Genomic DNA, 25993 nt, shown 5'->3' with positions numbered 1-25993 from the left:
TGACTCTCCCCCCACACCAGCACCCTTTCTCTTCATACTTGCCCCACCTCTTAGCACACTTGCTTGACATTATTATGTGGATTCCTGCGGAAAGGAGGCCTGGTGTTATTACAAACAAGAGACTGTTATGAAAAGCTGCTGGGAGAGTTGCTAGTAATTAATGTTTAGTTCCAGCACTGAGGACTTGTCATTTCTTGCTTTCACCCATTTATCTGAATTTTAGCTTGGGGAGTGTTTATTGCATGTGGGATTGGAGGTGAGATGTTTCCTCTTTGCACATCCACTTTGGTGAAGAGGCAGAGTTGAAGAACTCTCACTGCTCTCATTTTCCCTCCCTCCTTCCCTCCCTCCCTCCCTCCCTCCCTCCCTACCTCTCTCCCTCTCTCTCTCTCCTTCCCTCCCTCCCAATGACGACAGACTTTAATGTCAGCGCATTTTGTGCTTCTGACCTTTTCTTGGTCTACCAACTTTTAGCTAAATAATCCTAGTCCTTCATTACCCCACACATTTCCCTTTCTAACTCTACAAACTTCTTTAACCCGAAGATTTCTGCTTCTTTACACTGGAAGCTTTTCTAATGCTGAGTCACAATGTCAGATGCCTTTTCCAAAAAGAATCCACTCTGGTTCCACCTGGGCAAGGGCGGTGGGTGAGGATGGGGCAGCGGCGGGAGCTGGCGGAGTCGGGGGCAGAGATAAGTGGGCCTGAGGGCCCTTCTGCTGGAGGCCCAGCCACGACTCAGTTCTGGTCACCTCCATCCACATGAGTGACTCGGGATCCCCCTCGTCTTCTCCCTTCCATCCTGAACACCTATCAAAGGCTTTCTTTTTTCTTAAATTCCTATTTCCGGATTATGTTGCAATATATTCATTTTGCAGGCAAAGGGAGTTATAGAAATAAACTTCTGGGAATAGAAATTAAATATTTACCCTTAAGACATGCAGAGTTATCGTTCACTTGAAGACAGTTTAAAAGGCTTTATTTAGCATTACTAGCTATTATTTTCGTCAAGGGCTTTCCCCCTTTCTCAGCGCAGCTGCAGCGCTTGGCCCAGCATGCTCTCCGTTGGGCCAGGCTGTTTCATTCAGCAGCTGCCTAACTGGGCTGACAGTTTTGGGTGTTGCTGTGGCCCCCGACAGAGATGTTACAGCCTCTTCAGTCACTGCGTTCTGGGCTGATGGGTGTGGGGGAGAAGGGTCAGCTGTGTAAGAGAGAAGGTGCCAAGTTTACGGAGGTTTGGTTATGGCTGTGCCTCAGGACTGGGTGACTTTGAATCCAGCCGTGGTCAGTATCTTCATAAACCAGGAGGGAGGGAGCGGGAGAGAGGGAGACTAGATTAAATGCATATTAAACTCTGAAGAGACCCCATAAGCATCCTAAAAATTATATACCTAGAAAATAACATTCCGTTTTAAGAGATTTCAGAGTCACCTGAATATAGTAAAACATAAACCACTAGAACAGCCCAACCTTAAAAGACAGATTCAATGTTCAGAAAGGAAAAAAGTCCCAGCAATAACTGAAAAATACAGGCTTATGGAGTTTCAAGCATGGCCTTTTCCAGTATATCGACAAAAGTCTCATTGTCTCCAAGGACCCTGCTGTCTCAGGGGTCCCCGACCATCCTCTGTTGTTTCTAAGGTGGAGCAGACCCATTTTTCTGTGTCACATAACAATCTCCCCATCCCCCCTGGGATGGAGCCTTCACAATTACACGGCGTTTGTGGGGGCCCTCAAAGCCTGTCTTATCAAAGCAATGACGACAGGCATTCCATCTCAAACCCCTGCTTGTGCCTCCCTCAGACCAGTGCTGAGGGGAGTTACCTATTCATCGGGCTGCCTAGTGGTTCCCCCGTGAGCTGTTTCTGTAGCATGCAATCTATAATGGTAATGGTGGAGAGAGCGATCTATAATGGTAATGGTGGAGAGAGCGATCTATAATGGTAATGGTGGAGAGAGCGATCTATAATGGTAATGGTGGAGGGAGCCGCTGCAACCGGCTTGTCTTTCTTTCCTGGGAACTTATTCTTTGAAGCAATTGAATGAGACCTTTTCAGGCGGGGGTGGCAGGCGGCCTCTCTTCAGAATGCCTGGCCCGCTTCCCAGTGTGAAACATTCCCCAAATATGCAACTTTGTAAGCGTCCAGGCAGCCAGAGCTCAGAGCAGCCTGCTGCCAGAGGAGCTGGCATCCCATGGGGACGCGGGGATGGGGGCACAGCGCCCCGGCCCCTCCGGCAGGCCCTGGGCTTGCCGGATGCCAGGAAGGCCCGGCCCCTGGTTACGTCGTTGGGAGAAGAATCTGGCCAACAGTCGGGCTGTGACAAGAGCTTGAAGCTTGTCTCTCTCTCTCTCTCTAAATCCCCTCCTTCATTCAAATTCAATCCTATAAAAAGGCTTTTGTTGAAGGAGCAGCCATGGTATTTTGGTGCGCGTCTGTGTCAGTGTTTCCAAAGATGGACAGAAAGAGCATCCTCCGTTGAAATCCTGCGCAAACAGGTCTGAAAATTGACTTGGAAGGAGTAGAGGTCACAGCCACTGTCACATGGCATTTGTTTTGTTTGGAAGTGATGAAGCCACAGAGGGAAGGAACTTCGTGTGGATGGTAAGAAGTCCCCTGCCAGGGAGTGTCCGAGGAAGGGCATGCCGGGTGGGCCGAGGCTCGGGCAGGCTGGGTTGTTGCTTAGATGTGCATCTGGAAGGATGCTGTTAGCAGTTGGGGCAGCGTGGAGATCACTTAGGAAAGAAGGGGGCTCTGATTCCTTTACCATCTCGGGGAAGGAGCCACGTCTGCGTTTGTGGGTTCTTACAGCATCCTACAGCAATGGCTACAGTCACACTGTGGCATTATGCTGTCTGAAAACAGGTCCAAAGTTTGATTAAGGAAACGACCTTTCATTTCTTCTGGGCTTTAAGCTTTTGCTTAATTTTGTCTCAACTTAGTGCCTTTGAAGCCCCTGAAGTCTTTGTTTCACGGAGGCCACGGATGGAAGGACTTAGAAAGGAGACCGTTTGCTGTGTTTCGCTGGTTGTCATTTTATCATTTGCTTATTCGATTGGATATTCTTTTGCGTGAGCTTTAAATGCATATGGTTGTCAAAAGCAAAAGCAACCAAGCCAAAAAGCGACGTCCAGCAAATTATAGACTCTGGCATTCCTAAATGAACGTTCTTGCCTATATCTGAGTTGAATTATTTTTCTTGAGGCTCAGTCCTTCGCCTGCTCAAATTGTGTGACATTGTTCTGTTTTGGGGTTTCTGTATTTTCAGGCATTGGGAGTAAAGGATCACACACCTTCTCTTAAATTTACCCTCTTTTATGTGGGTGTCCTGCCACCTTTTTTTATTTATTTTTATTACTTTTGCTAATATTCTTCTCCTGATGCTTCTTGCTTCTTTAAGCACATTTCTGATTTTATTCCTCTGGATTTTCCCTAGCTCTTCCTTGGCATTTAATGCCTGTGCCTTGTTCGGGTCCTGGCTCCGACCACTTACTAGTTGTGTGACTTTGGGCTAGTTAATTGTCTTCTGTAGACTTCATTGTCCTTATAGTAAAAGGGGACATGGCACCTCGATTCTTGAGCTCTTCTGGGGATTAAGTGAGTTGGTACATGTGCAGTGCTTAGAACAGTGCCTGACATCATTAATGTTTAGTTTGGGCTTCTTCCATGTCTGCTGTGGGGTCTACTGGGAAATGTTACAGTTAGGAAAGAGAAGACAATGGAAGGAACAGGCTTGATGATGCGGTGGTGGTATTTCATCATGCCGCTGTTTCCATAGTAGTGCTAGTCCCTGATGAGATGGAGGGGAAAAGCCCTGACTAAGCTGTGTATCCTGGTCTGCTTCTTTTCCTGTAACCTCTTTATTAAGATTCGCATGCCATACAACTCACCCATTTAAAGTGTACTATTTAATAGGTCTTGGCATTATTACATTATTAATTTTTTAAGTTCTGGTAAAATATACAGAAAACATAAAGTTTGTCATTTTAATCATCTTTAAATGTACAATTTAGTGGCATTAATTACATTCACAATGTTGTGTAACCATCACCTCTATTTCCAAAATTTTTTCATCACCTCAAACAGAAACTCTGTACTCATTAGGCAGTAACTCCCCAGTCCCTCTCTCCCAGCCTCTGATAACTTCTAATTTGCTCTCTGACTCTATGAATTTAGACATTACATATAAATGACATTATACAGTATTTGTCCCTCAGTGTCTGGCTTCATTTGGCATAGTATTTTAAGGGTTCATCCTTGTTGTTTGTATCAGAACTTCATTCCTTTTCGTGGCTGAGTAATATTCCTTTGGTTGGGTATACCATATGTTGTTTCAACCATGGATGGACATTTGGTTGTCTCCGCCTTTTGGCTATTGTGAATAATGCCGCCATGAACATTGGCACACAAGTAGTATCTGTTCAAACCCCCACTTTTAATTCACCTAGGAGTGGAATACCTGGGTCATATAGTAGTTCTAATTTTAGCTTTTTGAAGAAACACCAATAATTTTCCTGGAAAACAGTTGCTTTTTGGTCATTCTCTCTTCTTGTATATCTCTCCTTTGGTATCTCTCTCCCTGAGATTCTATTCCATTCCCTCCCATTTATCCAAGTTTCGTTGTACTTCAGTCCGCACACATGTTCTTGTCTCCCCTCCCAACCGTGTGTCTCCCTCTCACGTGTCTTTCTTTGTCCCTCATCGATTGGCAGAGCATATATCACCCACTCTGGCCACACGTCGCCTGATCACTTTCATCTCATTGTCCAAGGAGGGGGAGCCTTTGTAGGTCATCCATAGGCCTCAGTCCACTTCGGCTGGTTTTAGCCACAGGACACCCTAAAACCTCTAAGGTGTGGGAAGTCAGGGGTGTGGAGCCACAAACACTGCAGAATTCCAGCCCCCCTTCAACAGGCTTCTTCCTTCCCACAGCACCTTGCTGTGTTGTTCCCTGTCCAGCAGGAGGGTTGTTCTCCACTTTTCATTTGCTCACAGTTTCTCCACTTTTCTATGAGCAAGAGAATTAATGAATGAATACCCCAACAGACTGTAAGCCTGCCTCAGACAGCCATTCTGCTTGTTGGGCTAATTGTTAGCCGGGGTTTCTGGATGTCACTCATTTCACAATAAGGCTCCTAATTAATCTCAGCACCGTTCTCACCAGAAGAAAGGCTGATACGCAGAAACATCCCCAATTACCATGAGAAAGGAAATGTCAAGAGCCCCGTTGAGTTTTCCTGGCATCCACCCCTGTCTCAGATGAAAATTGCCATTAACCCACAGGCAGCCTGGCGATCAACCTTGAAAACGAGGGGGTGATGAGAGCCTGAGGAGCCCCAGACCACACAGACCCCGTTCCTGGAGGAACGTGCGGGGGCCTGCACACTCCTGTTTAGTAACACCGATTGTGTTTCCCCAGACGACGTGGAGAATCCTGCTGCAGTGCCTTGTCAGAAGCAGAAATGCTTCAGCTGCCCCAGAAGCAGGCGGGGCGGTTTTAATCCGGAAAAGCTAAAGGTCTCCTCTTTTGTCTGTGTTTTTGTGCCTGCAGGACAAAAGATCCTTCATCACCGAAGTGACGTGTTAGAAACAGTGGTCCTGATCAACCCTTCAGATGAAGCAGTCAGCACTGAGGTGGGCATTCAGCTCTGCGGGGTCTGGGCAGGGCCTCACACAGCTACAGGACCCAGCTGACAGGAGGCACTGGGGCAGGTGGCAGAGAGGGAGATGGGAGAGAAAAGTTCTTGGTCCAGGATGCTGGGTCCAGTCAGTGGCTGGTTCTCTGTGTCAACACCACTCCAGACTGCCCTTCCCAATAAGGACAAAGTGGAAGAACGTTCTGGAACTGGAATATTTCATTGAGGCTAGTGGGTAGAAATCTTGTGTGTACATGGAGGGTGTGCTGCTGGGACGGACTCTGCTAGGGTGCAGCAGGGGACATAGATGGCAAGCCCTCAGGCTGGGACATCCAGGACCCAAATTTGAAGAAGAATGGCATCTCAGATGCGAGCCCCTTCAGATCTCTCCTGCTCAATCCCTTATCACTGTTGAGAGTCAGGGGAGCGTGGCGGTCAGGAGCGTGGCCCGTGGTGCCGATTGCCTGGGTTCTTCCACTCATTCGCTGGTGGCCTTGGGAAGGGTATTTACTGTCTCTTGCCTCCATGGCCACCTCTGTGAAATGGAGATTATACAGTGCTTACATTTAATTTTCATATTTAATGTGGTGCTTAGAAATGTGAAGCACTTAGAACACAGCATGGCACATAACAACTGAAATATGAACTGGCTATTCTGATTAATAATATTTCTGTTTCCACATATGAAATTTTTGCCAGAGAGAGTAACGGGTTATTTCAGAGCCCACTAGACGATAAGAACTTGGCTGAAGCCAAGAATCTCTGGGGACCTAGGCCAGAGGAGTGGGTATATCTTCACTTACTGTTTCCTTTATTGAGTTGCTTCTTGGACATTGAAGTAACTATAGGCCCTGGGGAAGGGGAGGGACTGCATTACCTGAAGATGCTTTGAGCATCTCTGTGATTATAGCCTTTTTTCTTTTTTTTTAAATCGAGATATTTTACATCCATACCACTCACATACCATAAAGTTCATGTTTTGAAAGTGTGTAATTTGGTGGGTTTTAGTATGTTCATAAAGTTGTGCAACCATCCCCATTAATTTCAGGATATCACCCCCCAAAAATCCTGAACACATTAGCAGTTACTCCCCATTCCCCCCAACTGCTAGCAACTATTTCACCTACTTTTTGCCTCTATGGGTTTACCTATTCTAAATTTTTTGGGTAATGGGAATCATACAATATGTGGCCCTTTGTGCCTGGCTTATTTCATTTAGCATAATGTTTTCAAGATTCATCCACATTGTAGCATATATCAGTACTTTATTTCTTTTTATGGCTGAATACTATTCCATTGTATGGATATACCACATTTTGTTTGTCCGTTGATTAGTTATGGGTTTGGGTTGCTTCCCCTTTTGGGCTATCATTATGAAGCCTTTTTTTTTTTTTTCCCCAAATATATTTTTTGTTTATTTTAGAGAGGAAGGGAAAGGGAGAGATACAAACATCAATGATGAGGGAGAATCATTGATTGGCTGCCTCTTGGGGATCGAGCCCGAAATCTGGGCATGTGCCCTGAGCAGGAATCGAATCCTGACCTTCTAGTTCATAAGTCGACGTTCAAACACTGAGCCACACCGGCTGGGCATTATGTAGCCTGTTTTGATCCCACTTCCTCCTGCTTCAGATTAGCAGGTCCTCTTGGACCTTTCTGACAATCCATTAAGGTACAAAGTTGAGGCAAGTGATGGGCTATCTCTCTCTCTCTGACTAACAGAATCAGGAAGTGAAATACAATTTGAAAAAAGCTGTATACCCAGCCAGACATCTGTGAGACATGGAAAAGGGAAAAAATAGAGAATTTCTTTAAGGAATTCAGGCTTGCTTGTGGAACAGATGGGGCTGGAATAATTCAGTATATGTGCGTTTCCTTGATTAGACTGGGTTTTTTTGGGGGGAAATGGATCCTCGTGGCCTGTTTATCTTTGTGTCCCTGCCCGCCCCCCTCACCCCCTGAGCGGAATTGGCATAGAATGATTACCTTGGGGCTCAGGGCAGCATTTCTGCTAAAGGATCGGCTGACGACCTGCTACCTCAAGTTCACAGAGTTCTTTAGTGCAAACCATTTACAGTCTTATTTAAAAGGTCCCATTCAGGGGCAGTCTTTTGTTTATGTTCCAGGCTAGGTACCTGGCTGATCCCACTGTAGGCTGCATTTGGAGCTGTGTGTTTGGTGTGTGGCTTGGAAGGAAGGGGATCCTGCATGGGAGGGGCTGACTTGGGACCCTAGTTGGAAACCTGTTTCCTGAGGCAGCAGTGGTGGGACCTGGACTGTACTTGGTGACTCAGCCTGTGAGATAGTCATAAGGCTCAGACCACGAGCTGCTAGCAGACACAGCTGTGGAACAAATGATCACCAGCTATGGAGGCTGCTTTGAAAGAGACAAGGAAACTAGGGAGAGAAGGTCAACCACCGCTACTGTCTTGGTTGGAGCCAAACTTGGAAAATCGCGTTCATGGGCGATCTGATGACCACAGTCATTGGCTCTGTCCAACACCCCAGGGGGGAAATGAATAACCAGGGAATGAATGGTTTTTGTTGGTAATAAACTTCGAGCATTCCCAGGGCTAGCCCTGTCCTGAGGTGGGACGTGGGAGCTGCTGTGACTCCTGTTGCCTGTGCTTTGTTTCAGGTGCGCTTGATGATCACTGACGCTGCTCGACACAAGCTGCTCGTGCTGACGGGGCAGTGCTTTGAAAATACTGGAGAGCTCATTCTCCAGTCCGGCTCTTTCTCCTTCCAGAACTTCATAGAAATTTTCACCGATCAAGAGGTGGGCTCCTGTCTGGGAGTATCTAAGCTTTATAATTGCTTTGTTACTGTTGTAGCCTCAGGCTGCTCTTTGAAAGCCCCCTAGAAGAAGAAGGGGAGGGAATGTCACACCTCCTTTGAAATAAGCCGCACCGTGACTCATCACCAAAAGAATTTAGAGCACTCATCTATAATTAATCGGAAGCATTCTTATGGCCCAAGAGTCAGATGGAGGGGTGTTGGAACAGTCAACATTTTACGGATGGCAAAAAAGATGGAAACATTTGAAATGAGGGCCCAAAGGAAAACCCAGGTTTCCTGTTTTCTGAAAGAATATTCCAAAAATCCTTTGGACTTTTGGTAGGATTTAACCACTCCTGATCTCTTTCAGTGCTTGAACTTCCTTTCCCTGATCTAATTATTTCTGATTTCTTTTACTTTTCCCAATGTTTGGGCTGTTTGAACAGCCCCCAAAAGAGAGGGTTCAAGAAAGGGCTACAAGTAGGGAAATGGGGCAGGTTCATGGTTCACATTTATGCTCCAAGAAAAAGAGGGTTGAAGAAGCTGGACTGAAGCTGGGTCTTTCATATTTCTGATGGGTGTATCTTATTCAAGGATGATACATGAGAGGTGTTGAAAACTAGATGATGATAGTGGGATTTGGGAACATCCAAGTGAAGATTTTGATTTGGTTATGTCTGCTGGAGAATTTATCCTGGCTGGGCAACTTCTCTTTCCAAAGGAATGTGCCTCTTTCATTCTGTTTATTTGTTTATAGTCGTTACAGACACATTCAGGGTTGTCACCGCAGCAGGTTGGGGCCTGTCCGGCAGCTGATAGCAGATTTCCACTTGGAGGGTTGAGGGGTGTGCTGACAGGAGGAGTTACCACATCTATTTAAAACCATCTTCCTGAGATGGCGGCCTCTCGGCCTCCTGGGTGTCGTGTAGGGCCATCTGTCTTTCTGCATTTAATCTTCCTTAGGCTGCGCTTCACAGAGAGGTCTCTGTGTACTTTTCATCACTGGCCAGAGCTGTAAATAAACTGCCCAGCTTCATTTGGCTCACCTGGAGGCTTCTATAAAAAGACTGGGCAGATGACAGAACTATGTTTCACTCCCTACCCACGGGGAGAGGAGGGATAACAAAATGAAAAGGAACGTTTTACTTAGCGTTGTCATCTGGATCCGGAGGCAGGCAGTCCTGGCTCCTCACAGCGAGAAGGGGTCACAGGGCCCTGTCTTTCTCCAGAGGCTGTGATCTGTCTCCCTCTAAGGCATATCTTTTGCACCCACACAGTGGAAAGGCTTTTGTCCATTGCACTGAAATTCCAGTCTAGAACTACAATTCTCACTCTACCTGCCACCCCAAAACGGATGCGTGATCGCTTTAAAGTCAGAATCTTTTGCAAGATTGAATTCTCCAGCGCATATTATATCTGAGGGCATTTGTCTGGTAGGTCAGAGGTTGCACACATTATCAGCACCTTGCCCCGGGGAAGGGAGAGAGCTGTAGAGGCCTGGAAATTGCCCTGTGGCCTAATAGCCCGGGTGGGTGGTGCACTGGCCTGAGTTTAGCCTGACCCTCAGCTCATTTATATGCCTGGGCGCCTCCCCTGCATGCCTGTGCAGTTCTGCAATTAGTTTCTGGTGGCTGGCTTCTATCCCACATCATTGGTTTGACTTTGCTGTAAAATCGAACAAAGGAGGAATGTAAAGAAAAGGGTTTGTCATTGCCCAAATCTTAAATAAGGAGGTATCATAATTCATCCATCTGACCCCAAATAATAGCCCTCTCTCTCTTTAAATAAGGCATAGTGTTATGAAATTGCTGCTTAAATCGTGTTTGTTTTTTTTATTAGCCCACAAAGTAGAATTTTAGCACAATAGGCTCTGCACATATTAGAATTTACCCCTAATTACCAAAGAAAAAGAACCAGCCTTAAATGAAGAATGTGAGTTCTGTGGAAGGGCAGATTCCCAGGGTTTGAAATCACTGGGATGGGCTCTGAAGGGCATACACCTTTATTATACTTAGCCAGGTGAGCTTTAGGCCAGAGACTCTGCCATAGTCTCTTCTGCTTGCCCCATAACACCACCCAATTATTTTGGAGAAAGTTATAGGCAACACAAAAGGGTCTTTGGAGTTCTCCCTAACAGACTAGATCAATGGTGTCAGGGCTGGTGGGAGAAGACAAGAGAGGGGAGAATATTGGGTAGAATTCACTCTTTCCCTCTTGCCACAACCAGAGCAACTCAGCCTTTATTCCTTTGACATTGTAGACTTTGAAGAAAGGCTGCTACAGTGGGTTGAAAATCACTGGACAGGACCAATGGTTACCAGCCTGTTAGAGCTATGATTGCCTGTAGTTGCACTGGAACAAGGGCTTGAGTATAGAATGACTCACTAACAAAGGGACCTTAAAGGTCCAGTTCTCCCCCCCTTTTATCCAGTCCTTGATACCTACTCATCACTCCAGAGAAATCAGAAACACAGTTTTGGAAAAACAAAAATAATACATTTTTGGGTGAGAATAGTTTAAAAAAAAAAAGACTTAAAAATAGAATTATCAGTGCATTTTGAGCTTCAGATTTTGGGAGTCTTAGTCATTGGAGGTCAACTTCCAAACCAGAATTTAGACTTAAAACAGTCATCTGGCTAACCTTACCACTCCCTGAAATCCAAGAATGGTGAAATCACCATCTCCTGGGGACATTTTTTAGCTTCTCTGTTAGAAAGTTTTTCCTTATTTGTCTCCTTGTATCTTCAAGGAAGAACTGTGATCCCTGTTCCACCTGACACTGTCTTAGACACTCTTCACTAACAATGCTAATTTTTTTTCTTCCAGATTAATCATTTTCGGTTCCACCCACTGTTCTACATAAACCAAGCTATTAAAGATTTCCTGTATTCCCTGGTTACTGTCCTTCAAACTTGTTTCATTGGTAGGAAGGGGAGATGGAGTGGGTATGGGGAAAATGCAGGAGTTCAGTCTTGGTCATGCTTTAGTGCCTTGGTGTTATCAGACACCAAGTTGGATACATGAGTCCAGAGCTCAGAGAACTAGGAGTTGGGCTGGATATGTTAATTTGGTAGCCATCAGCATATGAAAAAGTAGATGAAGTAATTTAGAAGGAGCAATGTATTAGAAGAGAGGTTAAGGCCAAGAAGGAGCCAGCAAGGTGACCTCTTTCAAATTGTTTGCTTGTTTGTTTATGGTCTAGTTTCTCTAAAATCAAATTGTTTGCTTGTTTGTTTATGGTCTAGTTTCTCTAAAATGCCATGACTCACACTGGACACCATACTCCAAGGGTCATTGACCAGGTGTGTTGTGAGAGCCGATGACTATAGTTTTCAATACAGTCTTCTATTAAGTAAGTCTAAAAGTGATTTTTGACTGTTACCATCCACAATTAAATATCAATGGGGAGAGGATGCAGGCTTTGAGGAGCTCTGTAATTACATAATTTGGGGGCTCCTTTTAAGAAAAAGAAAACAAAATTATTAATATACAATTAAGTACAGGGCTTTTGGAGGTGCCCATGCCAGCGAGGGGCCTTGAAGTTTAAGCTTCTGTAGCTTTATGATAAATCCATTTGACTGTCAAATAAAATGCCTGAGTCTTTTCTATGGATATTCTTGTTAAGCCACATCTCCAAATCCTGCACTTTAGCCAGCTGGTTTATTGGACCTCACATTTATCCCTTTAGAACACCATCCTGTCACAGTTGACTTTGCCATCATCATCCTAACGTCCAGAGCTTTTGTAAATGTCTTAACTCTGCCATCCCACATTTTGCCATGCCTCTCATTCTCATGCCATCACAGATTTGATAATCATGTCTTCATTTTTATCCAAGTCAATACTCAACAGGACATAACTGAGCCCTGAGGCAGCCCACCATAGACCTCTTCCCAGGTTAACACTAAGCAGCACTGTATATATAGCTTGGTACAAATCCACCTGATTTTGCTACCACACTGTTCAGAAATCCTGTTAAATGTCTTGCAGAGTTACGCAGTCCACTGTATTTCCTCATTAGCCAAGCAAGTAACCTAATCAAAAAGGAAATGTAGTTAGGAGGCCATGGCTTAGAAATTCAAATCATATTTCATTAATATTATCTGCACTAAAGTAATTTATTTCCTCTATCTTCCTTCCTTTTCCAGTATGCCTGCATTTAATTAGAAAAAGAAATTGACAAAAAGACCATCTTTGCCCCGAGCAATATTTCTTCCAGTCATGTCTCTCATCCATCTTTGTAAGAACCAGGGGAGGGTAGCAATCAGTGTGCTTGAGAAGTATGAGCAGGCTCATGTCACTTCTCAAGTGTCCACTCCAGGAAGACAGCACGTATTGAATTGATGAAGTTCAGTGCAGTTCAACAAACATCTGTTGAATCTGATGATACGTTGGGGAAACATAGATAACTATGATACAGAGAGATAGAAGGTGTGTTTCCTCCAATTCAGGACTTTTTCGTATATTGTGCTATAATAGCTACCATTTACTTTGATGATGATTTCCAATCTCTTAGAAGCCTCAGTTTCCTAATCTAAGACCTCATCACAAGTTCCCTTGCCACTGCTCGCTAGTTGGATCCTCATTGATGCTCTCATTCCACAATTGAGTGGACGTTGATTGAGTGCCACTATGGTCTGGACACTTGTAAGACCCAATCTTGAGGTGCTTGGTCTCTAGGGTGTATGTTGGAGTAGAGGCCTGGGGGCCGCTCGGGGGAAGCAGGGATTTCATTTCCTCTGTGTAGCTCCAAGTCTATAGTACAAGCATGTCAAACTCGCGGCCCACAGGGTTTATTTGGCCATGTTAGCCTTTGAGTTTGACACGCTTGCTGTAGTAGTTGTGCTTCTTTACCTATTCCATTCGTCTCTCCTTCTTGAAGGGGTCTTTCTAGCTCAGTGTCTGCATTCTTGTCTCATCCTGCCGCTTCTTCTTCCGAGAGACGGCGTTTTCCCTCTCTGAAAAGAAACCTGTCCAGCAATGCTGACTTTTTTTTCCTGTTTCTCCCATAAAACATAGTTTCCCATTCACCAGCCTCTTTGCTGTTTTTCATTGCCCTTGATTTCCTCAGAATTCTCTGCAACCTTGTTTTCTTTTGGGGTCATTTCCTTCATTTTATAGGCTGTCTGGATAGAGGTGAAAAGATGGAAGGTGGGGAGGTATTCCTCAAGTCCTTTTACCTACTCTTTGAACTTGGTGATTACAAGTCTTATAAAAAGAGCTAGTGATTGAATACCTCCTACACACAGGATCAAATCCTTGGGCTGCCACAGTCTTTAGTTAGGGTGGAATTTCAAAAATTAAAATAGACGAAAATTTAAAATTTCACCATTAAAGAGTCAGCAGTTGAAAAAAAAAAAAAAAGAGTTAGCAGTTGAGTTAGCCTAGATTTCTCCTCTAAAATGTATTATAAAACATGAATAGTTTGCATGTGCTCTGTGTGAAAATTAGGATTGAGAGACTCCTAATTGTGCTATAGTGGTGGCGATGAAGGTCTATGCCTAATTATTGGACAAGAAACCATATGTAGTATTCATGTTTGCTTTGGCCAAAAAATAATTTGAGCAACAATTACCAGGATGGTTACCTTTGACTTTTTTAGTTTTCTTAGCTTCCAAAATAGTTGATTCCTATTCTTTTTATAGGAGATGGTCAAATCAGAGGAAATAGCAAAATCAAAGATTTATTATTTTGCTATTTTGAGACCCTTCATATGAAATGTGGGACAAATAGACATAACAAAACAAAAATGGCTATTTTACTGCAATCTTAGGTAGAAAAAAAATCAGATTCTATAAAATACTCTATGCACACGCAACTAGTAGCCTCAAATATTGGTATCCATAAGGTTGTATGAGACAGAGGAAATCACCCTAAAACTAGAAGGTGAGAGTTCAAACCTGCTGGCTTAGAGAAGCCTGAACCACATGGAATCTTTGCTTTGCCCTTCCTAATTTACCTTCAAGGTCAAGAGCTCTTTTGAATCTCTGGGCTGATTTATGAGCTTTGCTGTAGCCAAAAGAAGACCAGAGTTTATGGCATGATTCTCCCTTACTACTTAGTAAGCTAAGACCATGAAACATATGGCCATAATATGGAGTGAGACAAAAATAGCATTTTCAATGAACCACAATCGCTGTTTTGGACACAATTTGCTCTTCTGCACTCCTGTCCTATGGGAAATATTAAATAATGTATTAAAAAATGTTTGAGCTCAAATTTTTTTTTCTGGTTTATGCTCAACTATTTCTTTTCTTAAAATAATATTTTAAAATTACTATTTGCACTCAGTGTTATTTTGTATTAGTTTCAGGTGTATAGCATAATGGTTAATCATATACTTTTCAAAGTGTCTCTCTCCCCCCCCCCCTCACCCCGTCTCCCCCTCAGTACCCACCTGGCACCATACATAGTTATTACAGTATTATTGACTATATTCCCTTTGCTGTACTTGATTTACATCCCTATAACTACGAATTTGTACTTCTTAATCCTTTCACCTTTTTGAGCCATATTTGATCTTAACCACTCATACCTAGCGTGCCCTGAAAAGAACAGGAGTTGTGAAAGAGTAGAATGTCTCACTTTGGAATCAAATATGAGTAAATGGGGATAAATTGGGATGCTTGCTTGTGTAATTGCCCAGTTGCTTTCATCATCATGGCTTCAATAAAAGTATTTATATTTGTAGAGAATCTGCTGGATGAACCACTCATAATTTAAATAGTGTGAACTGATGCCAGGACCAATACCTTTTTGTAATAATGAGCAATCCATAACTTCCTTGTCTCCTGAGGGGGCAGAGGGGAAGAAAGCACACCGAACTTTTTTCTTTTGCACCTACAAAATTCTAAAAGTAGACAACAATAAGTGAACCAAAACTAAATTCATTCAATGTATCAATCAGGCCTTTTTGCCAAGCCCAGTGTGATAAAAGAAAATATTTTATATCAGTGGTAAAATGACTCACATAACCTTCCCCTGTGAGATATATATTTCAGAGAGGAAGGGAGAGGCTGTGTCCTGCACACCCCACTGTAATATCAAAGTATTTCATGACCACTGTAGCACAGGCCCTGATCTTCCAAATGGTCACTGGTCTTAGAACTGGACCAGAGTTCTGGAGTTCTCCTGCTGTACAAGAAAGATTATGTAGAGGTGTTCTGGGAGGTGATTGAGGCATAAGGGAGCAGTGTGTGGGGTGGTCAGGACAGAGGCTGTTCACCTACCATTGTAGAAATATTTCAGAATTTAAACAACCAGCATCCCTGAAGTCAGTCCTTTGTGCGTCCAATGATCCTATAATATCTAGTAATACATGGAGATGGTGGATCAGTGATGACATTCACTTCAACCTTTTCTTTCTTTGTTTATTATTTTTTAAATCCCAGATTGGGGAATTACTGAGTACCACCCATCCTGCCAACAAAGCTAGTTTGACCCTCTTCTGTCCCGAAGAAGGAGACTGGAAGAACTCCAACCTTGACAGACACAATCTCCAAGACTTCATCAATATTAAACTCAACTCAGCTTCTATATTGCCAGAAATGGAAGGACTTTCCGAGTTCACCGAGTATCTCTCAGAATCCGTGGAAGTCCCATCTCCCTTTGATATCCTGGAGCCCCCCACATCGGGTGGATTTCTAAAGCTCTCCAAGCCATGTTGCTACATTTTTCCAGGAGGGAGGGGTGATTCTGCCTTGTTTGCAGTGAACGGATTCAATATGCTCATCAATGGAGGGTCAGAAAGAAAATCCTGCTTCTGGAAGCTCATCCGACACTTGGACCGAGTGGACTCCATCCTGCTCACCCACATTGGGGACGACAATTTGCCGGGAATAAACAGCATGCTGCAGCGGAAAATCGCAGAGCTTGAGGAAGAACAGTCCCAAGGCTCCACCACCAACAGTGACTGGATGAAAAACCTCATCTCCCCTGACTTAGGAGTTGTATTTCTCAATGTCCCAGAAAATCTGAAAAACCCAGAGCCAAACATCAAGATGAAGAGAAGCATAGAAGAAGCTTGCTTCACTCTCCAGTATCTAAGCAAATTGTCCATGAAACCAGAACCTCTGTTCAGAAGTGTAGGCAACACCATTGATCCTGTCATTCTTTTCCAAAAAATGGGAGTTGGTAAACTTGAGATGTATGTGCTTAACCCACTCAAGAGCAGCAAGGAAATGCAGTATTTTATGCAGCAGTGGACTGGCACCAACAAAGACAAGGCTGAATTTATGCTGCCTAATGGTCAAGAAATAGATATCCCAATTTCCTACTTAACCTCAGTCTCATCTTTGATTGTATGGCATCCAGCAAACCCTGCAGAGAAAATCATCCGAGTCCTGTTTCCTGGAAACAGCACCCAATACAATATTCTGGAGGGACTGGAAAAGCTCAAACATTTAGACTTCCTGAAACAGCCACTGGCCACCCAGAAGGATCTAACTGGCCAGGTGGCTGCTCCTGCTGTAAAACAAGTAAAACTGAAACAGCGGGCTGATAGCCGAGAGAGTCTGAAGCCAGCCACAAAACCGCTTGCCAGCAAATCTGTGCGAAAGGAGTCTAAAGAAGAAACTCCAGAAGTCACAAAAGCAAATCACGTGGAAAAGCCACCCAAGATTGAAAGCAAAGACAAGGTAACAGTGAAAAAAGACAAGCCAGTAAAAACAGAGACCAAACCTCCAGCGACCGAAAAGGAGGTGCCTAGCAAAGAAGAACAGCCTCCGGTGAAAGCCGAGGTGGCCGAAAAGCAAGCCACAGATGTCAAACCCAAAGTCACCAAGGAGAAGGTGGTGAAAAAGGAAACAAAAGTCAAGTCTGAAGAAAAGAAAGAGGAGAAGGAAAAGCCAAAGAAAGAAGTGGCTAAAAAGGAGGACAAAACACCTATCAAGAAGGAGGAAAAACCAAAAAAGGAAGAAGTGAAAAAGGAAGTAAAAAAAGAAATCAAGAAAGAGGAGAAAAAAGAACCCAAGAAAGAGGTTAAGAAGGAAACACCCCTGAAGGAAGCCAAGAAGGAAGTTAAGAAGGAAGACAAGAAGGAAATTAAAAAGGAAGAAAAGGAACCCAAAAAAGAAATTAAGAAACTTCCTAAAGATGTAAAGAAATCATCTACTCCTCTATCTGAAGCAAAGAAACCAGCTGCATTAAAACCAAAAGTACCCAAGAAGGAAGAATCTGCCAAGAAAGATTCTCTTGCTGCCGGGAAGCCAAAGGAGAAGGGGAAAATTAAAGTCATTAAGAAGGAAGGCAAGACAACAGAGGCTGCAGCGGCAGCCATCGGCACTGTGGCCACTGCAGCAGCCATGGTGGCAGCAGCTGGAATAGCAACCACTGGCCCTGCCAAAGAACTGGAAGCTGAGAGGTCCCTTATGTCATCCCCTGAGGATCTAACCAAGGACTTTGAAGAACTAAAGGCTGAAGAGGTCAATGTAGCAAAAGACATCAAGCCTCAGCTGGAGCTGATTGAAGATGAAGAGAAACTGAAGGCAACTGAGCCAGTCGAAGCCTATGTCATTCAAAAAGAGACAGAAGTCATCAAAGGTTCTGCCGAGTCCCCTGATGAGGGAATCACCACCACCGAAGGGGAGGGTGAATGTGAGCAAACACCAGAGGAGCTGGAGCCAGTTGAGAAGCAAGGGGTGGAGGACATCGAAAAATTTGAAGACGAAGGAGCAGGTTTTGAAGAATCTTCAGAGACTGGAGACTATGAAGAGAAGGCAGAAACTGAAGAGGCTGAAGAGCCAGAAGAGGATGGTGAAGAAAATGTGTGTGTGAGCACCTCCAAGCACAGCCTCATGGAGGAGGAGGAAAGTGCCAAGGCTGAGGCAGATGCACACATCAAGGAGAAGAGGGAGTCTGTGGCCAGTGGTGATGACCGAGCAGAAGAAGACATGGATGAGGCAGTGGAGAAAGGAGAAGCTGAACAATCTGAGGAGGAGGAGGATGAGGAAGACAAAGCTGAGGATGCCAGAGAGGAAGGATGTGAGCTCGAAAAAGCTGAAGCTGAAGATTATGTGATGGCCGTGGTTGACAAGGCTGCGGAGGCTAGTGGTACTGAGGATCAGTATGGATTCCTTACCACTTCAACCAAGCAACAGGGAGCCCAGTCTCCTGCCCAGGAACCTGCATCTACAATTCAGGATGAGACTTTACCTGGAGGCTCGGAAAGTGAGGCCACTGCTTCTGATGAGGAGAATCGAGAAGACCAGCCTGAAGAATTCACTGCCACCTCTGGCTACACTCAGTCTACCATTGAGATATCCAGTGAGCCCACCCCAATGGATGAGATGTCTACTCCTCGCGACGTGATGAGTGATGAGACCAACAATGAGGAGACAGAATCCCCATCTCAAGAATTCGTAAACATCACCAAATATGAGTCTCTGCTGTATTCTCAGGAATACACCAAACCTGCTGTCACATCACTCAATGGATTATCTGAAGGGTCAAAAACAGATGCCACTGATGGGAAAGATTACAATGCTTCAGCCTCCACCATCTCGCCACCTTCATCCATGGAGGAAGACAAATTTAGCAAATCTGTTCTACGTGATGCTTACTGTGCTGAAGAGAAAGACAGGAAAGCCAGTGCCACGTTGGAGATCAAAGACACTGTCTCAGCAGTTTCAGATGAAAAACTTAGTCCATCCAAGAGCCCATCCCTGGGCCCGTATCCACCACCACCACCCCTAGAAAAGACCTTCCTGGGTGAACGTAATGTGAACTTTTCTCTGACACCCGATGAGATTAAACTCTTAGTAAAGACAAAAGCAGTCCCAGTGTCTCCTGAAGTGACCCAAGAAGTAGTGGAAGAACATTGTGCTAGTCCCGAGGATAAGACCCTGGAAGTGGTGTCCCCATCTCAGTCTGTGACTGGCAGTGCTGGCCACACACCTTACTACCAATCTCCGACTGATGAGAAAACCAGTCACCTCCCCACAGAAGTCATTGAAAAATCATCAGCAGTTCCAGTGAGCTTTGAATTCAGTGAAGCCAAAGATGAGAATGAAAGGGCTTCCATAAGCCCCATGGATGAACCTGTTCCTGACTCAGAGTCTCCTATTGAAAAAGTGTTGTCTCCTTTACGGAGCCCTCCCCTAATTGGATCCGAGTCTGCATATGAAAGTTTTCTGAGTGCTGACCACAAGGCACCTAGTAGATACACTGAAAGTTCCTTTGAAGGAAAGAATGGAAAAAAAGGCTTTCCAGACCAAATAAGTCCAGTTTCTGACATGACTTCCACTGGTCTCTTCCAAGACAAACAGCAAGGGAAAAGCACAGACTTTATCCCAATAAAGGAAGACTTTGGTCAACAAAAGAAAACTGACAATGTTGAAACCATGAGCTCTCAATCAGGACTGGCTTTAGATGAAAGGAAGTTAGGAGGAGATGTTTCTCCTACACAAATAGATGTCAGTCAGTTTGGATCTTTTAAAGAAGACACTAAGATGTCCATTTCTGAAGGTACTGTTTCAGACAAGTCAGCTACTCCTGTTGATGAAGGTGTAGCGGAAGACACATACTCTCATATGGAGGGTGTGGCCTCAGTCTCCACAGCCTCCGTGGCTACAAGCTCATTTCCAGAGCCAACAACAGATGATGTGTCTCCTTCTTTGCATGCTGAGGTTGGTTCCCCCCATTCCACAGAAGTAGACGACTCCCTTTCCGTGTCTGTCGTGCAAACGCCTACCACTTTTCAGGAAACAGAAATGTCTCCATCTAAAGAAGAATGCCCAAGACCAATGTCAATTTCTCCACCAGACTTTTCCCCTAAAACAGCCAAATCCAGGACACCCGTTCAAGATCATAGGTCTGAACAATCCTCGATGTCTATTGAATTTGGTCAAGAATCCCCTGAGCACTCCCTTGCTATGGACTTTAGTCGACAGTCTCCAGATCACCCTACAATGGGTGCGAGTGTGCTTCACATCACTGAAAATGGGCCAACTGAGGTGGACTACAGTCCTTCTGACATGCAGGACTCTAGTTTATCACATAAGCTAGCACCAATGGAGGAGCCATCCTACACCCAAGATAATGATCTTTCAGAGCTCATCTCAGTATCTCAGGTCGAGGCCTCCCCATCCACCTCTTCTGCACATACCCCTTCTCAGATAGCTTCTCCTCTCCAAGAAGATACTCTATCTGATGTTCCTCCCAGAGATATGTCCTTATATGCCTCACTCACCTCTGAAAAAGTGCGAAATCTGGAAGGAGAGACATTGTCACCAAAATCTGATATCTCTCCACTCACCCCAAGAGAGTCCTCTCCTTTATATTCACCTGGTTTTTCAGATTCTACCTCTGCAGTCAAAGAGAACATAGCAGCTTACGACACGTCTGCTCCTCCATCAATGGAAGCAACATCCACAGAGCCCTATGGCTTCCGTGCCTCGATGCTATTTGATACGATGCAACGCCATCTAGCCTTGAATAGAGATTTGATCACATCTGGTTTGGAGAAGGACAATGGAGGGAAGACTCCTGGTGACTTCAGCTATGCCTACCAGAAGCATGAGAAAACAAGTAGTTCCCCAGATAAAGAAGGTTACCCCTACGAGTCTTATGAGAAACCCACCCGAACCCCAGATAAGGGTGGCTATTACTATGAGAAGACAGAGAGAACCACTAAAGCCCCAAATGACAGTGGCTATTCCTATGAGACCATTGAGAAAACTACCAAGACTCCTGAAGATGGTGGCTGTGCTTATGAAATTACTGAAAAGACCACACGGGCCCCGGAAGAGGGTGGGTACTCATATGAGATAAGTGAGAAGACAACAAGAACCCCTGAATTGAGTGGTTATAGCTACGAAAAGACTGAGAGGTCTAGTAGACTGCTGGATGACATCAGCAATGGCTATGATGACTCTGAAGATGGTGGCCACACACCTGGAGATTCCAGCTACTCTTATGAGACCACTGAGAAAATTTCCAGTTTCCCTGAGTCTGAAAGTTACACCTATGAGACATCTACAAAAACTACACGAACCCCTGATGCTTCCACATACTGTTATGAGACTTCAGAGAAAATCACTAGAACCCCCCAGGGGAATACATATTCCTATGAGACTTCAGACCAGTGCTACACTACAGAAAATAAGTCCCCCTCGGAGGCTCGCCAGGATGTTGACTTATGCCTCGTGTCCTCCTGTGAATACAAACATCCCAAGACAGAGCTGTCACCCTCCTTCATTAATCCCAATCCTCTCGAGTGGTTTGCCAGTGAAGAGCCAACTGAAGAATCCGAGAGGCCCCTCACCCAACCAGGGGGGCCCCCACCGCCTCCAGGAGGAAAGCCACAGGGGCGACAATGTGATGAAACCCCTCCCACCTCAGTCAGTGAGTCGGCCCCATCTCAGACTGACTCTGATGTCCCCCCGGAGACTGAAGAGTGCCCCTCCATCACAGCTGATGCAAATATTGACTCTGAAGATGAATCAGAAACCATCCCCACAGACAAAACCGTCACATACAAACACATGGACCCACCTCCAGCCCCCATGCAGGACCGCAGCCCTTCTCCACGCCACCCTGATGTGTCCATGATGGACCCAGAGGCCTTGGCCAATGAGCAGAACCTGGGCAAAGCTCTGAAGAAAGACCTGAAAGAGAAGACCAAAACCAAAAAGCCAGGTACAAAGACCAAGTCATCTTCGCCTGTCAAAAAGAGTGATGGGAAGTCCAAGCCTTCTGCAGCTTCACCCAAACCAGGGGGCTTGAAAGAATCCTCAGATAAGGTGTCCAGAGTAACTTCTCCTAAGAAGAAGGAATCGGTGGAAAAAGTAACAAAACCCACCACCACACCTGAGGTCAAAGCTGCACGTGGGGAAGAGAAAGACAAGGAGACCAAGAATGCCGCCAACGCCTCCGCATCCAAATCAGTCAAGACTGCAACTGCAGGTAGGTGGAAGGTGCTGGCATCCACAACCATCCCACTTTTAACTGCAGCCTTTGACTTTCCATTTGACCTCGTACTGGGAAGGTGAGAGAGCACAACTGGGTGCTCTCCCTTCCCTTCACTATCTCTTCTGCCTAAAGGTATCAATCTCAGCCCAAAGTTGTCCGAAAGCTTGGGGACAGCTCAGTATATGGCCCAGAGTAGCTCTGGTTCACCAGATGAGATTCCTGGGTTTGCTCATTCTGCAATACAGCAACTGCAGCTTTGTTCTAAGTCTTCAGAACCAAGGAAGTATTTCAGCCTCCTTTGGAAGACTGTATTGGCAATGGCTTTAGTCATGCTGGCCCCAGAATGAAGCTCAGGTGACAGAATTCCCAAAGGCCTAGGGAGAACTAGAGTTCTAAGCCAACCCTGGAATGTCCACTATAGACCCAAGATTTAGATTTAATGTTTTTAATTAAAAAAATTTTAAATCATAACATTTTAAAATTAAAATTATAAAATGTTTAATTTAAAAAAACCACCAAGCTAGAGCTACATCCCCATTAAAGGCAATGCTCTGTTTTCTTATTGGCCAACAAATACCATAATTTCAGTCGGCCAGTGGGTATTCTGAACAAATTAAGAGAAGAGCATCAAAGGCTCTTCTTATACCCTCCTCTTACCCCACAGTCTTGCTAACTGAGACTCAGAATTCTATTTTGGATTAAATTGCACGTGGCAGGAGCAATATGCCTGACTTCTGATCATTCATGTTTTGGTTCCAATTCTCAGATTTATCAAGTTCTCAGCAATACCTGGGTTTTTGATGGAACAAGTCTCAGATGGCTTCATTTTTGTTGCATGAAGATGCTTTTCCAACAGATCTCTAAAAAGACAAAATTGCACTATTAATTGCAAACTTCTGTCAGTTCCCTCAGTTTGTGCTTCTGTATGAGTGACATTCGTTTGGTGTTGATGGTAGCAATTTAGTGTGCAAGGGGAAATTGTAGGCATTTAAAAATATATATACATTTTTTAATTGATTTCAGAGAGGAAGGGAGAGGGAGAGAGAGATTGAAACTTTAATGATTAGAGAGAATTATTGATCGGCTGCCTCCTGCACACCCCCTACTGGAGATCAAGCCCGCAACCCAGGCATGTGACTTGATCAGAATCGAACCTGGGATCCTTCAGTGTGCAGGTCGATGCTCTACCCATTGAGCCAAACAAGCTAGGGCCAGGCATTTTTAATTATTAAAAAAACTGTACCTCACAAAATTCTGCTGTAAGTCAGAGTCTTTGGGAGGCCTACACGTGGATATTTGAGGGCTTTCAGCTCAGATTCACTAAAATGAGTCAGTGTATCTAGATATCAGCTTGGTTGATTCTCACCACTCCCCCAAACCCTTAAAAATAAAACTGGGCAGTTGATGGAGTTCACTGGTGGTTTTGACTCTGGGTGACAGTCTTTAAACATCCTAAGGAGAAAGGAAATAGGATTAAATATATAGAATCCAGTTGGTATTTTAAATGACTTAGCAGTGGTCTCAAACCAGCTGCACATTAGAACTACCTTGGGGTGCTTTTAAAAGATGGTGGTGGCCAGGCCTCCACCCCATCCCCATTAAGTTAGACTCTGGGATGTGGGGCCTGGGCATCAGTATTAAGCATTAAGTACTAATAAGTATTAGTTGATTCTAATTATGCAGCCAGGGTGAGGAATCACTGCCTTAGAATGCTAGTTCTTATTAATGTTTCAAAAAGTTTAAACCTTCTAACTAGAACAAGTCAGAAAGCCAGCTCACCTAACAAGATGCCAAGAAACTTTGGGGTTAATTTGAATCTTCACTTTGCCCAGGCTTTTTTGACTTCAGACTGGGAATTCTGGCAACCAGATAGCCCTTTCCCCAGTTTGGTATGTCCTGATTGGCTAGAGAAAGCCTAGTGAGTCTTTCTGAACCCTCCTCTCACTAAGTTTGGTATCCCGCCTTGTCTAGGGAGAGGTTTCTCTTTTGAGAGTATTGTGCTAAGGAAAGTGACCTTTCAACAGTTTATGAATGAAGTTGAGGTGCTGAGGGCCTTGGAAATCATACAAAGTTAAGATCTAAACCAGTTTCTAGGTCAAATGTTAGGGTATAATATTCAGCTATGGGCAATATTGCTTTCAAATGAGTTCCTAACGTGGATTACTAACATTGCTTCACTGTGGTTTACTAAATGCAGATTAAAATGGTTAAATGCCAGGGCTACTAGTAAAAATCCCTCTACCAGAGAGAGGGAAATGCCCACTCTCCCTTTGCATGTCCTGTGGACCTTCTTGTGGATGAGTAGGGGTGGTGTCCTGGACCTGGGGGTCTCTTTGCATTCCTGTGACCCTGGCTTTCTCTTTGTTTATTTACCAAAGGACCAGGGACCACCAAGACAACCAAACCCTCAGCTGTGCCTCCAGGCCCGCCTGTGTACTTGGACCTGTGCTATATTCCCAACCACAGCAATAGTAAGAATGTCGATGTCGAATTTTTCAAGAGAGTGAGGTCATCCTACTACGTGGTGAGTGGGAATGACCCTGCTGCCGAGGAGCCCAGCCGGGCTGTCCTGGATGCCCTGTTGGAAGGGAAGGCCCAGTGGGGCAGCAACATGCAGGTAAGGGCCCAGGACCGTGTCTGCACAGCCCGTGGAGCTGTGCCCAGAGGCAGAGGGAAGGTGTCGTGTGTAAGGAGGCATCGCTGTGATTGTGGATCCACGTGTAGTGCTCATGGTTCTGTCACACGTGAAATATCCTGAGGACAGAGTGGATTTCACACACAGAAGATAAGTCTAAAATATTATTCTTGGTACCAGTAACAACCATGTCCTGGGAGGAAAGCCACTTTCCCACCCTAAGGCAGGCGTAATTCATTTACCTGCCACATGGGCCCAAGATGACTTGTCCTTCCTCCTAATAAACCAAGAGTAAGTGTGCATGAATCACAGTGGCCATATTTCTGTGTGAGAATTGCTAAGGAATTGTCTTTACGCCCTTGTGTTTCATGAATAGACCAAAGCTAGCAGTGTGGCCAAGTAGAAAAGTAGCTGTCCATGTGAAATTCTACAGGAGGGGCATTGCTAATGATGGTCCCCAACAGGATATTCCCCTCACAAACATGACTGGCCACGGACCACTCTTTATTATTTTGGCTGTAATCCTTGCTTATCTAAGTTTTACTTGTCTGCGAAGTCACCTAGTAAACTGTGTTTGCATAATAGTAAATAGATTTGTTTGTTAGTTAATCATATGAAATCTCATGAGAAGCACCAGTGGCCTCTTAATGAATTCTGGATGGAATTTTTACTATTCAAACCCACCCATCCACCCACCCATGCCACTCCTCTGTCACTTCCCCCTCTCCCCCACCAAATTAAAGATACAAATTTTTGTTCTCAGGACAAAATGTTAGTTACACACAGTAGGAAACTTTGAGCTGCAATAATAACCAAAGCTCCTTGCATTAAATATGTATTGTCCTTGATGCAAAATTCACCAAGTGTGTTAAAGGAAATACAGAAATTCCACGTTAGCTGAAGCACTTCTTTTAACACTAAAAAATTGAGAAATTGATGGTGAATATAGATGAACCAATTGACTGGTCATTAGTTGCATTTGGTTCCAGTCTTCAACTTCCCCGCAAAATCTTGATATTTTCTTGCAGCTTGATTCT

At 44.5% G+C, this 25993-nt stretch overlaps 1 protein-coding gene across 1 annotated transcript in view; it reads left to right on the top strand.

Moving 5' to 3' along the window:
* Positions 1-25993, top strand: part of MAP1B (microtubule associated protein 1B) — a 91706-nt gene that overhangs the window by 61103 nt on the left and 4610 nt on the right. Inside the window, exons 3-6 of the mRNA XM_008161911.3 lie at positions 5551-5633; positions 8274-8414; positions 15805-22315; positions 24700-24938. Coding sequence (XP_008160133.2) covers positions 5551-5633; positions 8274-8414; positions 15805-22315; positions 24700-24938 — 6974 coding nt within the window. The remainder of the gene's footprint in view (positions 1-5550; positions 5634-8273; positions 8415-15804; positions 22316-24699; positions 24939-25993) is intronic.

The sequence above is a fragment of the Eptesicus fuscus genome, chromosome 4 (genome assembly GCF_027574615.1).
Source record: "Eptesicus fuscus isolate TK198812 chromosome 4, DD_ASM_mEF_20220401, whole genome shotgun sequence".
Lineage (NCBI taxonomy): Eukaryota > Metazoa > Chordata > Mammalia > Chiroptera > Vespertilionidae > Eptesicus > Eptesicus fuscus.
Note: the sequence above shows the minus strand (reverse complement) of the source record. Positions and strands in the feature narration are given on the sequence as shown.